This window comes from Dromaius novaehollandiae, chromosome 1, assembly GCF_036370855.1.
Source record: "Dromaius novaehollandiae isolate bDroNov1 chromosome 1, bDroNov1.hap1, whole genome shotgun sequence".
NCBI lineage: Eukaryota > Metazoa > Chordata > Aves > Casuariiformes > Dromaiidae > Dromaius > Dromaius novaehollandiae.
In genome coordinates this window covers 145,897,220-145,915,091 of record NC_088098.1, presented here as the reverse complement: position 1 = coordinate 145,915,091, position 17,872 = coordinate 145,897,220, and the positions used below count along the sequence as shown (strand labels likewise).

The following is a 17,872-nucleotide window of genomic DNA, read 5'->3' as shown; positions in this document are numbered from 1 at the left end:
TAAGACAAAAGCATATTCCATTATTTCAGGTAGAAAAATGAAATCATACATTCCAATGATTCACACTGTAATGTTCTATCCAAAAAAGCCTAATGACTTAAGTACTGTACTTCAACTGCAGAATAAAGTTATTTAGAGATATACCGAGAAGGTGAATTTCCCTAGAAAGACCAGAAATGATTGTGGCAGAGAACAAGTAGCCCCTCTTCACCATCCGTAAGTTACCTGAAGGAGCCCCCTGCCACCTGACTTCCTTTGGGCCTAACTTATCACATAATCACTGCAGTAACAGCCATAGAAAGAAATCTAAAACTGAGAAGCCAGCCTCCTAGATATTTCATCCCCCAAATAAATGAACTGGCTCCCATTCATTACTCCGTTGATTTCCTTAGCTCCAGGTCTATTTGATACTCTTTCCTTAAGCCTATTGTTTCCTTGAAGAACATGTGAATTTATCATTCCTGTTAAGTATTTTATCAGGTTTGTGAGAGTTTAACACAGAGGAAATATGCTTAACAGAGGAAAAAAAATTCACAACTGAGAAATGTTATGGAAGTTTTTATAAGTGCCAGATCAAGCCAGCTCTCAGAAGTGCTAACAGTGTTAAATATAATCCTTTTAATAGCTGTGCTGCAAGTCATCACACCAGCTGGTCTGCAGCTGCATTTGTTTTTACTTTCTGTTACTGTTTTTCACTTTTGGCTAGAGGTCAAAGTTAAACTCAGGAAAACAGATGAAGTGAGAATGCCTTGTATGATATCATCTTCTAAACCACTGAAAAAACCACAACAGAATTGCCCTGTGTACTTCTGATCTACCAAAAAGCTATGATCCACCAGGAGTTAAAACTTAGTAAATATTCATTCCACCCCCAAAATATATTTTCTCTAACTGTGATTTGCTGCTCATCTTGGCTTGGTGAAAGGGAGAGAAATCCAAAGGGAATGGACTAATGGACTCCATTAGGAATGCAATACACAGCTAAAGAGGGAAACAAATGAGTAAGTGCTTTATGTTTACATGGGAAAGAGCAAACAAGCTATTTCTACTCAAGCATTGAATGAGAACAGAAGACTCATGTTCTGTTTGTAACTATTTCCTGTTAAAAGCAATTCCTCAAATACTGACAGGCTCAGTCTAAACTGGCCAAAGCCATCTTGCCATGATACCACTTTCTGACCTGGGTTGTATGCCGTATCTGTGCCCTTCACTGTAGCAGGAGTTTTGAGTTTTGATGCCTAGCCTTTTGGTGGCTTCCAGACACAAAGCTAAGATCACCATTTTTGGTACTCAAACCCACCATTTCAGAACTTATATTGTGTGCTGGACCAGACTTCTACAAAGCACTAGCTGTGAAGAAAAAAAAAAAGGGGGGTGGGAGTGGGGGCACAGCAGTAGAGATCACTAATAAGAAAGGTGATGCCAAATGCAATAAGTTTCACATGCGTTTATCCTCTGGGTTCAAAGCCATCTGTATTTCCTGCCATTCAACTTCATTTTCCTCTGACAGGTTCTACATAAGCAACTAGTTGTGCTACTCAACAATCAGCATCAAGCAGTAACTGCATCTGAGAGAGTGTAAACTAACGTTTGGATGTCTGATGGAAATGTCCTCGCGCAGAGGAAGCTCCCACTGGAGCCTCAGGAAACTTTCTTACCAAACCTTTCACTCCTCATGTGAATTCACTCAATTTATAGATGCGGGAACCTGAAATTTATGGTATGAACAACATTCTTTCAGTAGTCTTGTTTGCCAATAAACATGTGCATAAACCAACTCACCACCTCCTTCCAGTGAAAACAAAGATGGGGAGAAAGAAACTTACCCCTACACTTTTGTACCAGCGTGAAAACTGCTCTGACTCTCTAGTCACTTCCTCCCAGCACAGCCTTCCTGCCATGCCCCTTCCTCAGAAGATGTGCTAGGACAGGGATCTGTCAGGACTGGCTACAGATGGAGCTCTACACTTTATGGCTAAGGAATGGCATGCCTGAAGCAACGCACACACTTGCTAATTTCAATGCTATAGTTGCCATAGGACACAGCATCAGGGACACCAAATCGGCAACATAACTCACAAAAGACAATATTCCCTCTACCCTTATCAACTATGAGGTAAAGCCAGTCGAAAAAAAATTCTTTTTAATCTTTTTTTCTTGAGAGCTGAGTTCAGTTCCCAGACTGACTGGGGATTTAGTTTAACAGTGGCAAAATCAAGCAAAGAGCATCTTTTTTTTCAATGGAACATTCATTACTGTTAAGGACACAGAGTTAAGGACACACAACCACTCCTAGCATAGTGGAAGAAAAACAGCAACTCTTGGATTGTTACTGATGCCTAGAAAGCTGAACTAGACATTCACAGCAACACCATGCTGAACGACAATTTTCTGATGTTCCCTTTGCCTCATAAAGGTGGCAGTTGACAGAGACAAAATCCACTTGGGATGTGATATAGTATACAGTAGCTGAAAACAGATTAGTGAACTTAATCTTTGGTTCTAAGCAAGTCCAAAGGCCAGAATTTGGTCTCAATTATTGAACAGTAGCCAAGAGCATTATCCCTAGGTGCCAGTCCTGGGGAGTTCTCCTTATGCTGTAGAACAATAAAAGCAAGCATGTTGAGGCAGGGGAGAGAGGAAAGCACATTGTTAAGTGGAGTGAATTAGTAGATTTGAGAAGATATTTAAAGTAAATTTTTAGAATTTTGGTGAGGATATATACACACACACACTAATTTGAATGCAAGGTCTGGAGTGACATGCTGCACCATAACATTCAACAGGACAGAATGTTTTTGGTGTGCATTACTTATTACAAAGTAAAATCCACTACTGACTTGCCAGGTGGGGGAGAAAGTTTTCATCCACGCATGTAGCTTCTGCAGCTCTTTTTCATCTTAGTTGTAACATAAGATCAGCCTAATAAAGTTATGTAATTACTTACTCCTTGTAAGACTTGAAAGCTGTCATTAGTAGGTGGAGGATCCTGATCTGGGTCAACTCCAACTCTACAGAAACATTAGGAAAACAAAGCAAGAGGTGTTACTGAGGGTTGAAAATGTAAGTTCAGCAGAATGCATTTTAAAAGCACCACCCAGCAAAGCTGCATTCAGAGAAATTATAAGAATAGTTTCAGGAAGAGCTGTCCATTATTCCCCTGTGGTTACACAACTGCAAATACGATGTTTTTCACTCAAGCAGCAACCATCTGTAGGTAACAGAGGTTGTAACTCCAGCTCAGCATCAACTTTAACTGCTTACCTTCACTGCCAATTCCTTTAGGGCACTGGCAAATACTATTTTTGGCCTAAACGGGTGAACTGTGGGTTGTCATCCTCTTCAGCGGAGAACATCCCTCATGTCCAGTAGCAGGGAATCAGAGACTAAGGATAAGTCCAGCCTAAATATTTGACATGGCAAATCACTTTGCTGCTAGCTAGGCCTGAAAATGGCTCAAACATACCATTTATGTATTTTTATATATGTACACACACACACACCATGATTTCTAAAGGCACTGACAGGGTAAAGTACCAGCAGTACTTCATAAAGATTCATGATATAAATTTGCTGCAAGTTTCCTTCACCTAATGCAAAACTGGATTTTTCAAGTGGTCAGAGACCACATTCACAAGTGGTCTGTCTAGTCCAGTCTCCCATCTGTGAGAGTGATCAGATGGGGTGTGTAACAAGATGGTGGATGACTACAGAATAGCTGTAGGACCTGTCTCTATTTTTGCATCTTATTAGTGCACCATTCTTTCTGGTAGTGTTTCTGTCTAAAACAGATATTTAATCTGATCCTTGCAGTTATGTTCTAGTTCTTCTGATCTGTCTTTTAAAAAATGAATAAAGAGTAGACTTTGCTTAGTCCTTTCTCAAATCCTATTCATGTCTCAATCTCTGCGCTTGCTTGTGGAACTGAAACTCTGCGCTTGCTTGTGGAACTGAAACTTTCAACCTCTCATGTAAGGTATTTCCAGTGGCAGATGCGCTGTGTTTCAGCTCTACGGTGTTGCATAATGACTGCATGAAAATGCATAAAACGATGAGAACATATTGTTTGAAACAGTTGCTTGTTCATTTTCCCTCTCTTGGAAGGGACTGAACTGGTTTAGAGTAATTTCTTCATTCCTTAGGCTTTGCGTCAGCTATTTCTAGCCATGCTGTTTATGCAACATCACTTCTGTGACAAGATTACCAGAAAACAACAGAACATTGCGGGTAAGACCATATCATCTGTGCGTCCAGGGGACACAAGCTTGCATAAGACAAGCAAGAATCCTGACATGATTTACCTTCAGACACAGAAGACTATATTGATTAAACTGAAAGGGAACATCATTAAATAACTTACAGGCAGCACCTTCTAACAGGACAATAAAAAAATTAGGCATTGAACTAGTTTTAAGTCATCCTTGGGGACTAAAGGGCAACCCAAGGCCTCACATGACTTAACGTAGTTCAGAGGAAGTCCAGGAAGCCACTCTAAGGCAGCCTGCAGCAACGTTGTACAGAGCTGGTGCTGCGAAGTCCTCTGCTTGTTTTTTTCCCTGAGCCTCTTTTCTCTCCTCATCCCTTCTCTTTCCCTGGTATAGCAAAAACTATATACAGTATGTCATCTTAACTCTTTGGCCCATGTAGCCTGGGAATTCATTGCCACAGAGCAGCTTCAAGATTAAAAAGCTCTGCAAGCTAAGGGAACACTGGATGGGCATGGTGGCTACTAGATTTTAATGCACTGAGCTGCACATTTACTTCTCTTTATTTAAAAAAAGTAAACAATTCAGAATTTCTCAGCTTTTACTTGACTTAGAGTTGTGCATTGGATCTTAAGATCTTAAACTGCCCTTTGGGCAGGAGAAGGGGATCAGGGCTTTGAACAGGACCAAAGCAGACTGACCATACTGTTCAGTGAAAAATCATGGTGTATCACACAGATCAAGTGTTTGGGTTCACTGACTTCCTAAAGAGGCAAAAAAGAGCCTTTCTACCTCAAATGTTTCACCTTTCAGTCAAAATTTCTTACTACAGAAGTCCCTTTCAATATTGAAATAAGTACATGGACAGAGACTATATATTTTAATGGTTTTAAAAGTTATTCTTCAGGGGAACTTACATTTTGAGTGTTTCTAATGAATTCCCCCCTTTTTTAAAAAAATTATTTTATTTTTGTGTTCTTTTTAGTTAATGTTTCAAACTGTCCCCCAGTTCATAGATTAACACAAAAAACAGTACTCTCTTGAATTCCCAGGATTAATTTTTGTATCTGTTATTCTCCAGAATGACTTGTACAGAAAGCATTTATTTTTCTTAGCAAGTCTGTGTGTTCTTATGTTTCAATGTGTATACGCCCAGGTCACCTGACAAGTATTACGCTTTAGCAGGCCCCCACCCTCCCAATTTCTAAGAAAGTTTCAGTTTAATGATCTGAAACAAAACAACCCCAAAACACAAGAGTTTCAATACAAGAGTATCTTATATGCAATACAAATCTTCCCAGCTTCCTTTGCAGGGAAGAGATGCACAGAAAATATTAAGCTATTTCACTGCTTTAATTACTTTCCTGATCGAAAGCACAAGGAAAGCTGTTGAGTGTATGGACAGTATCCACCACTTTTTTCTCTTATTGTTAAGAAAGAAAAGTTCTCTCACATCCCTAGTTCTATTTAAAAAAGCTTACCATAACTTAAACATGCTATAAAAGCCAATGTCAATTTTAATTTATTTAAACAGTTATTACATTAGAAAAGAAAAACAAAAGCCAGCTGTTACTGGATTGGTTTACACACATTCTCTCTCAAAGACCACAGGCATAGAAAATGTAGCCTCACTGATCATTTTGGAGTTTCACTCAAACAGCCTACCAGAAAGGCAGGCGAATAAGCAAGTTCTGGTTGAAAACAGTGTTTTGTTGAAGAGGCAAAGAATAGGTCATATGAACTGAGGGGCTCATCAGCTCAGCTGCAGGACAGCCAAAGCCAGGGCAATGCAGATGACAGCAAGCATCTTTGTTTTCCTTTCCACCCTTTTTGAAAGCCTGTAGCAATCATGTGGATTTCTGGGAGGATACAGGAGCCATTCAACCAAGTGCAACTCTGTAAGAAACTGCTGTCAGATGAAAAATGAAAATGACTTTTCAGCTGTGACAATGCATATATACCCTGAAACTATCTGATGAAAAAAATATCCATTTCCCCTTTTGCTGTCAATTAGGTATTCTATCGCTTCAGTACAGATAATTATAAGCTGTATTTAGTATATACAGTTTAATCATTATTTTTCCTCCTGCCATAGGAAGTTTCCTCTAATTTGTAGACAAGGGCCCTCTATAGTAAAAATTAAGTAAATTTAAGTATAGTTCTCCACTCCTTCATAATAATTAAACTGTTCTTTTGTTTAAGGGCATAAACAGCTTTTCACGTTTTAATAGCCCTGTAATGGCAAAGCAACTAGGCTCCTAGCTTCTAGTATCAAAGCATAAAGTTTCTGCCCTTAACTGACTCCCAATCTTCCATCCTTATTCTACATCTAGAATTCCAGCGTCATACATAGGACAGCAGCTGTTCTGATTTGATCCCTGTAACACTTGAACACTAAGCCCATCCACAGCTCAGGAGTCTAAGCAGTGTGGCAGAAAACAGTCACCACACAAAACATGGAATGCAAGGTGGAAAACAAACATATGGAAAGGAATGGTAAGGAAAGCAGATAAAACTACTTCAAGTTCTCTGCTATTTCATTCTAAAAGGGGTGGAACCATTTCTGCCGATAGTTCAGACACTTTCCAAGGCCCTGCAAAACATGGATGAGAAGTTACCAAAATACCAGGAGGTATTACATTCTAGTATATGTAATTATTGTGGCAGCAGCCAAGAATGACTGTAGTGGGTAATATTTCTCAAACTTGTGGAACAGGTTGCATTAATGCTAACCTCTGCATCCCTGGCAATTTAAGTAGTTGGCCGGGAGCACTGAAGTGTGACAGGATACACGAAAAATTTACTATTGCTCCACCCCAAAAAGTTATATATACATGCATACAAATACCCACTATCCTATAGCTGCCAGTTACAGATTTTGTCTATCAGTATATCAGTTCTAGAAACCGTCAGCAGGAAGAGACTTGGATTCTCAATTATCTCCACTCTTATTAGCATCTTACTATGAAGCAATCTGACAACCCTCGCTTTTTAAAATACAACCCAAGAAAGCTGGACTAAATAATCTCTGGAAGTCCCTTCCAACCTGAATGGCTGTATGAGATAATCTCAAGGAATGCTTAAGAATATCTATGTAATCAGGGATTATAGGATCACATCCATGATTCCTCAGTTTTCAAGTCCCCCCAGGCCAGAGACAGTAGTCTCACTGCATTAATTATCCAGACACAAGAGTTCAAGGTGTTTTTTTGGTTTGTTTTCTAAAGCTAAAGATGATGTATGATCCACATCCTCCCAACTCGCAAGAAGATTGACTCAGAACTGAGGAATATCCATGGCATTCTGCAAAAAAGAGAAGCAGCAGCAGCATGCCATAGTGCAGAAAAGAGAGCACACACTTAGGGTTACAAAGATGAAGAAAGCCAAGCACCAGGTTAATTTGGCATCAAGGAAAGCACAGTGTCACCTGAAATACAGCCAGCGGCTTTCATTCATCTCTTCTGCCGATGGAACATGGTCACCAACTCTGGTATAGTACAAGAATGGAATGTAAATAATAAAATGCTCATGAGATGGTAGCTTTACAGAGCTGACTAGCAAAACAAGCAAAAAACCCCAAACCCCTACCCAACCAAAATAAGACAAAAAATACAAGAATAAGAATGGCAGAACAATGAAAAAGTGACAAAAAAAAATCATAGAAATTAACTTGATAGAGATCTCCAACAATATTCTTCATTTACTCCGCTGGCAAAACACCTGCACTCAGGAGATGCTACCCGCAACCTCTCTCTCCCCCCCCCCCCCCCCAATTAAATTCAGCAACTTTGGACAGAACCACTACATGGAGACAATGTCTAACACACAATTTCTACCCTTTGAGACTTGCACATGTTCTAAAAGAGAAAGAAAGGAATTAAAGAAAGTCATGACAAGAAACTATGCATGCATGATAGAAGGCATCAGCACAGCCTAGTTTAAGAGCAGTCAAACACAACTGGTAATACAATATTTAAACTGAGTGATTTATGTAACAATTGACTAGCAATTTTCAACATAATCAATCTTCAGTCATAGTAAAATTTGTTTTTACTCCTTGCTTCACCTTTCCCGTAGTACTTAAAGAAAACCACAAGTGAAAGCGGTTTTGGTTTCTAGTGCCTCCAATGTAAATTCCTTACAAATTGTCCCCCCCACACACACTTTTCCATGAAGGCATATTACATGAATTATATATTGCTTATGCTAAAATCAAGGCCTAGATTATCAGAAATAATTAATCACTTAGTGTCCATTCTAAGAAATCCTCAGAGGCCTCACTCTTGAAAGAGCAGGTGTTCATATCCTCATTGCAGGCTCACATCCTGAATAGCCAAATAATTAAGGCCATAAGGTTGCATGACCAAGAGCATGCACTAGTATAATCCTTAAAGACTGAGGCAAATGCCAGACGTTGGATGGATTTGTTTTCAAATCTCAGTTCACTGGCTCTTTCCCATGCCAACATACACTACAGGTCTGAGCACTCAGCTTCAGAAAGACCAACACTGAGATGGCTCTGCATGTCTAGCAAAAGCTAAAGTTAAAAGCTGCCTAACAACTTCCCTTCTAAGACTTCTTTCTTAATGCTGTATCTTTGCCAAGCTAATACACTGAAGTTTTCCCAGATGCCTGTATTGTGTTGCATTTTTGGAAAGTTTTAGCTATTTTAGAAGAGTTCAACTGTTCCTCAAAAGGCGGCTGAGAAAGATGACAATTCCCACCCCTATGCTAAAAAACCAAAACCAAAAAACCCCAAACATCAATCACTGAAAAAAGCCCTGAGAACTAGGAAAAGTTACTTCAGGACGGTTTTAGGGTGCCTTTGGACATTCCTTTAGTTGACCTAGCCAAGATAAGGACTCCTGAAACTGCCTGCAGAGGCTTGTCAGAGCTTGACAGTTATACCCTTATCGCTCGTTTACTCCAGATACACCTCACTCCAACTCCTACAAGGGCTGGACAGGACCTTCCCCACACATGCTGTCTCTGCTGGGAATTGCCACATTGTAGAGAACAAGAGCAGAGATAAGGAAGCACTTCCTGTGCTTGCTTCCAAACACTGCAAAGGAGGAAACAGTCCTTTGCCTACCAAGGAAAAAAAAACAAACAAAAAAAACCCAGAGGGCCAGTCCAGTAAGACTGTACTGAACCTCCAAAACAGATTCACAACTGGTGATGAAAAACCAGAGATGGGGGGCAGGAGGATAGCAAAAACTAGATAGGGCAAGATGACTAGAATAAACTATGCATAAAGAGGTATGGCAAAATGAAAAAAACACCCCAACAGAGGGAAAGGGACAATGCCTGCCTCTATGTGTCTGCCCTTTAGGGGCAGCAGAAAGCTGCTAGAAGGCAGGCCTAGCGGAGGATAAAACCCAAACAAAGGATCTATCCTGTAGAAGAATGAAAACAACAGGCTGCAAAGCAGAAGGATGTGAACTCTTACCAAATATCCTCCCCCCTTAAAAGCCCTGAACAGAACCCAAGGTTCTAGTCCAGTATCAACACTCGCCTCCTGGCATCGCAGTGCGGTGAAGTGTGGTATTTAAGAAATGCACATTTTATTCAATGACTAATAGTTGGACCACCAAATAAAACAGTGTATAATCTGAGACTGCCATCAGGCTGTTAGCAGCTATTAGGGGTGGTGCTAAAGCTATGTGAACTAACTTCCCAAGTGAGAGTTACCATGTTGCCAAGTTTTTTTCAGTTTGCTTTTTTTAAAAAGAAAAAAAAAACCCTAGATTAAAGAGCCTGTCAGAAAGATGAGAATTGCAAAGTCAGATATAAGGCAGTAAATATCTAACTTGACATTGTTTGTGTGGCCTTCAACTTTTCTTGGAGAAAAGAAAATACCTTAAAAGCAAAGATATGCATATATGTAATATATGCATATGCTCATACATAAGACTTATGAAAAGGTTGCTAAGTATAACTGAAATTATTTCATTAAAATAAACACAACCCTCCTCATTTGAAGCAGCTTATGAAAGAGGAAGGCATTAAAGTACAAATTGCTTCATTCAACATGAAAAGAACCAGTGCCAAGAAGGGTCAATCATCCCTAGTGAAAAATGACAAAACATTATTTTGCAATACAAATGCTAGGAGTTCCCTTTTTTCCTGTGACAAATAAATAAAATGGTAAGTAAGCTACTTTTCAGAAAAGAGAAACTTTGCCAATGCTTTTGATTTACAGGGCTCTGTAGTTGCTGAAACTGTTAAAACTTCAAGCAGGAAATTGGTCTTGGCTTTAGCCACAGCAAAGAGAAGACTGGACTTCTAAACTTTCATTTTTAGTGTGCAAGCCATGCTTTATTTTCTAAGAAAAAAACAAATCCATGGGTAGGAAAACATAACTGTTTACCATTCAGATACTTAAATATATCTCACTGATAGCCAAGAAAATCAAACATATAACATAATGGGTTTAACGCTAGTTTTTGCTGTTATTTTTTAGCTTGCTTGATATCAAGTGGTTTAATTCAAAACATCTAAAGATTCCATCATTTTTTACTTGGATTTTACTGTCATGATCTCACTTTCCCACCCAGTTAAGCAATAAACGAAGGTCTCCACTACAAGCTGTGGATCCTCTGCTTGGCTGCACATTTAAACCTGATCACTGCATACTGGTAATGCACCCCATTTGGAAATATACCTGCTCTCTTGATTATCTGAGAAAAGTCAGAACTGAACAAGAGTGAGGAAAAGTGCGTTTTTGCCTATTTTCTTCCTCATGTTGCTTTTACATAGGCAAAAATTTTCATGTTAGCGTCTCCCTCCCTGACCCACTTTTCTGTTTTTAAAGTATATTTCACATCACCAGAGAGAAGGGATCACCAGAAGTAAAAAAGTGTGCATCCCAACTGCCATTCGCAGTTAATCGTGTGGCAGTGGGCATGCTCCTTTGACTTCAAGTCACAGCAAAGCTATCCCAGCTCCTTCCACAGGTATTGCCCCATATCCCTGACAGGCTGGGCCAGAGGCAGCTTCTGTGCAGTCACAATCTTGTTGTTTATGCCTTCTTTCAGTTCCCCAACATATCCAGTCCAATAGACAGGCACTCACAGTTCCCAGAAAAGGAGCTTGGCCCATTGCAGCCCGCAAACTATGGAACGGGCAACCCAGAAACCCCACTAACAGACAGGCAGGGGAGCAGTACCTGCAGAGTTACAGTACCTCTGCTCTGCTGAGCAACAAACTTGCAAGTTAAACCAGCCCAAAGGGTCAATCAGTCCAGCCAGCTCTGCATAAAAGTAGGCCCTCTGCTTCCCCTCACCTACACATTGGAGCAAGACCAGCCATCTCATGAGGACTTTGCTTTCCACTCTTCTTCCATGAAGGTCGAAGTCAATTAGGGCAGAGAGAACTATGGTGAATTTCACGTGAGAGTTGGACACAACAACACACAACTCCTGACATTTAAGTCCAATACACAAGTGGCATTAGTTTCCTATCGCCCTTCATTCACTTAACCTAGAAAGCAAACAAGCTTTTTTAGCAGAAAAGAGATTAAAAGATAAACAATCATGCACATGAGCATAACTTATTTCCAGCCTCTTGCAATCTAATGGGTAAGTGCCAGGGGCTCAGTCAGCATCCGCACAGGCAAAGCCATGCCAGAGACGAGTTCCATACTGTATGGCCTCAGGACTATGTCAGCACTACATACTGTGCTGCTGGGTGAGGCTCTGGGACTGAAGAACACCTTCAGCTCCTTCTGGCTCTCCCACTGGGTAGAAAGGGATGAAAAAGACAGCACATTTCTAAATTTCAGCTGCAAACTCATCTGTCCCTTTGTTAAGTCTGTAAGGTGTGACAGGTCTGGCTTTCCTGCAGGGAGGGTTGTATCACAGCAGATGACAGTTTACCACCACTACGTTTCTAATTCTTTATCAGCTGCACATGGCTGCCACCTGCTGGCAAAAATCTGATCTCACGTGGTCTCTTAGAAAAAAAAGTGCAGTCTCGGTAACTAATGGAGCAGGGCCTGTCAAGGCAGCTGTGGACAGACCCATGCAGTTCCCTAAAACACTTCCATATTAAGGGAAGGATATCTTGTAAACAAGGGAATTCCACATAGGAAGTTAATTGTTTCTTTTCTGTCAACCATGCCACACAGAAATGAAAGTTAAAATTACTACCTACTAGCAAGGCTGGGTACATCTCCAAAAAATACAACTAAACACTCAAAATCATGTTTCAGCCAACTGCCTTCTGGCAGCTACTCCAGGAATGGTATCATAGTGCTAGTCAGTATTTCCAGCTATTCTCCCTCATTGCGCAAACTGATTTTTGCAAGTGGAACCTATCCAAAGGGCAAGCCTAGAATAAACATGGTGTTATCCCTCCCTCCCTTCAGGGGCAACTCAGCCAGGCTCACAAAGTCTCATTATTCAGCCAGACTGGTCCTGTTAAAGTAGTAATGGCATCATCTTAGGTGCCTCTACAAACTGTTTCCTGAGCTATACCACAAAATAGCTGCCACTTCAACCACAGAGGCACATTCCAGTCTCAATTCACAGAAGGTTTCATCAGGCCCACAACACGGGTAACATTTCTGGTTATCTCAAAACTAGCTTCCACTTGGCAAGAAGCCGGGCCACATTCTGGCATTCAGTCTTGTCATACTGCTGACAGCTGAAGAAGGAACCTACAGCAGAGGTGATGGCTGACTCCTTTCAGGAGCTCCATTCTGACACACAAGGCAGACTGAACTCCTCTTTATTTAATTTAACCATTTAGCAATACATCCTGTCCCTCGCTTGATGACAAACTGGGAAATACCCAGCTACGCTCCCTCAACAAAAAAGGTACAGGAAGAAGGGCAGAAAGCCCAGGATGCCAGCATCTGTGATGAGATTTTTTAGTCAGTTTTGTTGACCTGATGGCAGGCATGCTTCAAAAGATGCTTTGGAATCTACTGAAGCCAAAGGCAGACAACGGATATCCTCACACCAGCTAACGCAATGGCTGCAGGCAGATCTTGGCACACACCACTCAATCATTTTGTGACGAGATTTCAAGAAATGTTCTCACCTGTATCCTGCTTATCAGAACTCACCTCCTGCTCTCTTGTATCCTGCATCTCATGCGGTTTACGTACACTGCTGGTTAAACAGACACTGTTCCTGCACTGCTTGGTGAGGTGTATTAGTACAGCTTTCCTTTCATACCACTGTTGGCCAGAAATCCACTTCTACTGCCAAAGATGCCTAGTGGAAAGGTAATGTGGTACCTATTCCAGGTATCTTGCTAAAGTCCTTACACAGCTTTCACATGGAAACAGAAACCAGTCAGGCTGGGCTTAGAAATATCGTTGTCATGTCGTATCCCACAATCCTTAATGACACAGCTGCACTGGAATTGTTTTGCTGCAGACTTCAAGACTAGGTGATTGCATAACCTGTTAGCAATAAGACCTTCAGAGATCCTGACTAAATGGAAACGATGCCTCTTTCTAGTGTACCAGCCAAACATCTGGAACTTGCATTTAAGGACAGAAACAGATTGGTTCAGCACACACACAAAAAATAAAATACAATAAAATAAAATCAGGATTTCCCAAGAGCACACCCAATGTGTGCTGTTATATAGAGCTGAGATATTGTCATCAGTGCTGTAGTAATGCCTGTTTCTGGCTGCAGGCATGCGACATAGATTGCAGTGGATGTTGTCTGCCTGGCACAGAGTAGTCCAGCTCTTCCTGAGTACATTTTCTTTTAATGAGATGTCAGTCACAATGACACGTCATAGTTTTTAGTAAGCTTATCCCAGCACATAGCCCCAAGACTTGCTGCTGACATTGTCACATCAGGTACAGTTTGGCTTTAGCTATAAGAAGGGTTCCCAAACATTCCTGGGAATCCTATCCATCCTATTTTTCGACCGAGAAAGCACCTGGCACCTATTTCCAAGTAGTTCACGTAAGTTTTCTGAAAGCAGCGATAGTCATTAAAAGTTGTTAATTCTTCCTAAAACTAAAACTGATTACACCTTCTAAGATTTTTTCCTATCCTACTATGAGACAGTGGGAGACAAATTCTGCTGAGCACAACTAGAATGTAAGACAAAGTAGGCTTTCACGTGCCAAAGAGCATACATAATTTACACATGTAAAATACACTGGAGGGTTTGGTACAGTCTGTTGTAATTCCACTATTTACTCCGTTTCCCTGCCACTCAACTGTGAAAACCATCGCAGAATGGAAACATATGTGCTCTTTAACAACAGACTGATTCATAATTCTCTAGCAATTTGCAGATAAGTAGCCTCAAACATGCGTATACTTACAGCCCTAAAGTATCCAAGTATTAGCCAGAACTTAGAGGAAACAGCTATAATCATGCCACTTACCATTTCCCTAGGTCTCCTCAAAACAGAGCAGACACCAAGACTAGCAGGACCCCAATTATCCCAGTTGTTTAGATAATGTCAGATTTATTTGGATACATGTTTAAAGTACATCCAATTTACTACCATTCACTAAAGACTCCCATTAACTTGGAAAACAGAGCAGAGTCATTACCAGGAGCCAGAAGACAGGGAAATGTCTTAGTATAATAGGAAAAGAAGCTGGATATGAGACTGCTAGGCTAATGCTTTCTTTTCAATACAGGCGCTGTTGCATCAGGCAATACTATTCCATATCCTGCTAGCCTGACAAAGACCAAGATTCCTACTCACATAGCACCAAAGAGCTTTAGGCTGAATCCCAGTAATATCTCATGTTTTCTTCACCAGCTAGCACTACCTCCTTCCTGTATATAACAATGTTCTAAATACTTAGAACACCTCTAAGCAAGCATCAAACAAGTTCTGCAGGACTATTCCTGCCTAGCACAGCTGCCATTTGAGAAGTGAAGTTTCCTCAGCATGCAGTTGCATACTGACCTGATGTTCAGCCATAAGAGCATGGGAGTTGTGCCTCCACCGACAATCCAGACAGTGAAAAAGACGATAAGGAGAGTTGTTGAGAACATCATTTGATGCGAGTAAGTAGCAGTATCTCGTATGGCCAGAGCAAATGCCATGGCTCCCCGGAGACCTATGCAAGAGAATGAAATAGGAGAGCTTCAGAAGTGCATCTGAGCCTCATCATAACACAGCATCTCTCCTTGCTCCCTTCCTCACCAGACAGACACAAAGTGACAGTCAGAAAGCACTGGGCTCAGATTATTCTCAGGCAAGTTTTGTTTCGCAGAAGTTCAGTCAGCAGGCTTACCTACTATTTCTAGATTGTTCTCCCATAGCTCATGGAAGCAGTTATCTACCACCCTGAGCAATTCAGATATAAAACAAGTTCTCTCATAATTTTCACTCTGCCCTGGTATTTTTACTGTAACTTTTAGAATCTGCAAGTGCTACAAAAAGCAGCAAGTATTACCAGAAATGAATGCAGAAACAAACAGGTTTTGGGCAACTGCAAATGTATTTTGGAAATCAAGAAGCTCCCTGAATTTAAATGAAAATGCAAACATCTCCATTTGTTTCTGTAACTCAATTGTGAATTCTTGATACAAAATAACTATCAGATGGAAAAGTATTCTTGGTAACAACACGCTCATAGGCAGAATATATTCCCCCTGGACTATGAAACTCTACCAGCAAGGGCATTTATGTATTTCTGTAGTAGGAGAAAAAAATGCACATGAACATAGATGCACACTCCATGATTTGCTTTAAATGACAGAAACTTCAAGAGTTATCTGTGTGACAGAAGTAGTAAATAAATTCTTAGTGAAATACCTTTTCTTTGTTGTAGGAGAGGGCACTCAAACATATCTAGATTATTTTGGCAGATCCCTGTTTCTGCACAACACGTGTATCATCTCACCTAGAAATAAACTTTCTGGAAGAGATGCATCTCAACTCCCCCCCATCCCCTTGAGATGCCCAACACTTCAAATGAAAATATTCTGTTCAGAACTTGAGGTGACTGCTGGCTGCCAGAACCTGGCATTCCAAGATTTCAACTCTTCTCAAACATGGCACTTTCTGCAAAGGCAGAAAAATACCCGAGGGCAGGCTACAGACATGCTACAACAGCTACAAGTCTTCTAGTAAGGAAATATACATGTGAATTACAAAAAAGGAGGCATTTCTATTAATTTCTTATGAGTTAAAAAAGAAGAATTTTTGCTTTAGTAAATATTTCTGTTTTTACCTGAAAACATCATCATGTGCTGAAAGTTCCAGCTGATCTTATGCCTTCTGCCCAAATTCAATAAGAAGGAGAGTGGGTAGATGTGTGCAGCTCTGCCCAGGAAGATTGCAACCTGTTCATAGCTAAGGGTTAAGGATCTCATTTTCTTAAAGTACACAGTCTTGGATACTTGACTCTAATATAAAATTTATGTTTTAATGAGAAGGTTGCATAACAATATCAAGTGTTTACGTTATTGCTGCCTATGTTAAAAGCAGATTTTCACAGTTGCGCATACACAACTCATTGTACAGAATGCAAATTTTAACAACTAATATAACCAGGCTATTTAATGCACACTGATATTATACCTAGTAAAGTTATCCGATATACAAGTGAAGACTTTACTTTTAAAATCAGACTGCAGACAACTATCGCCACCAACATCAGCGTGTGTTTCAGACTAACGAAAATGCAGCCTTACATGTAGCAGAAAAGCCAACACAGGCTTAATTATAAAGAGAAAAACCAGCAAGCAGCCATTTCATTGTGGCTCCTGCAGAGGCAAAGCCTCCCACTGATTAGCAAGCACTTGAGAATTCGGAGAAACTAACAAGAAGAAAAAATCCAAAGACACTTGTCAACACTAGAATGAGGTTCCAAAATAGTAGTAAAAAAGTATTTCAGATAACAAAAGCATTTCAGACAACGAAAGCAATCAGTAAGCTCTTCCCCGCCTCCTTACTGTGGTATAAAGCATCCAGTGGCTCCAGTGAATAACTAGAAAGCTGAGTATTTCTGCTACCAAGTAAGGAACACTTTGCAACAAAGTGGAGTGATGTGCTGAAATCCTATAAAATACCAACACAATCAAAAAACCCCTCAAACACTATTTGCTACTGTGATAATATTATAAGACTGAAATAGCTCTTTTGTGGAAGAGAAACAAAACCACAGAAGAACTCTAGACACTTTGGGGTTGTTGCCACAGCTAAATGCCAAAGTAACAATCCATTTTGCAGGGAATTATGTCTCCAGGAAACCAGGATTTTGTTTTTTACTGTTTTTACAAAAAACTTCATGTAATAATTGCAAACAACTTTTGCAGCAGTCCTTTTGGGGACTGCAAAAATAAAAATAAAAAAACCCACATTGTACGCCAGCATGGTCAATTTAAGCATGTGGGGAGAGCAACTATAATTTTTTCACTGACACTGAAGGCTTTAGCTTTGCCTTTGCAGTCAAACCTTTTTCTTTTAACAGTTGGAGATGCCTCTGGGTGTCATTTCAATGGGGAAAGTGACTATCGCAGCAAAACATGGGTGCTAGTACCAGCTGCTTTCCTCCCAAAGGAAGGAAAACACTCAAGAGGTGGCAAAGAACATTAAGCATGGTGGGAGAAAAAAAAGATAGGAAAAGTTTAATAGAGGCAGGGAGGAAGAGACAGGAGCAAGATAAATACTGAAAATAAAGCCAAGACACATGGCATAACGTGAGTGTGGACACAGGTCATAG

At 40.4% G+C, this 17,872-nt stretch overlaps 1 protein-coding gene across 1 annotated transcript in view; it reads right to left on the bottom strand.

Moving 5' to 3' along the window:
• SLC9A7 (solute carrier family 9 member A7) overlaps positions 1-17,872 on the bottom strand; it is an 80,337-nt gene that overhangs the window by 20,329 nt on the left and 42,136 nt on the right. Inside the window, exons 11-14 of the mRNA XM_026103217.2 lie at positions 16,379-16,490; positions 15,106-15,259; positions 7,633-7,692; positions 2,948-3,011 (exon numbers count right to left, since the gene is read on the bottom strand). Coding sequence (XP_025959002.2) covers positions 2,948-3,011; positions 7,633-7,692; positions 15,106-15,259; positions 16,379-16,490 — 390 coding nt within the window. The remainder of the gene's footprint in view (positions 1-2,947; positions 3,012-7,632; positions 7,693-15,105; positions 15,260-16,378; positions 16,491-17,872) is intronic.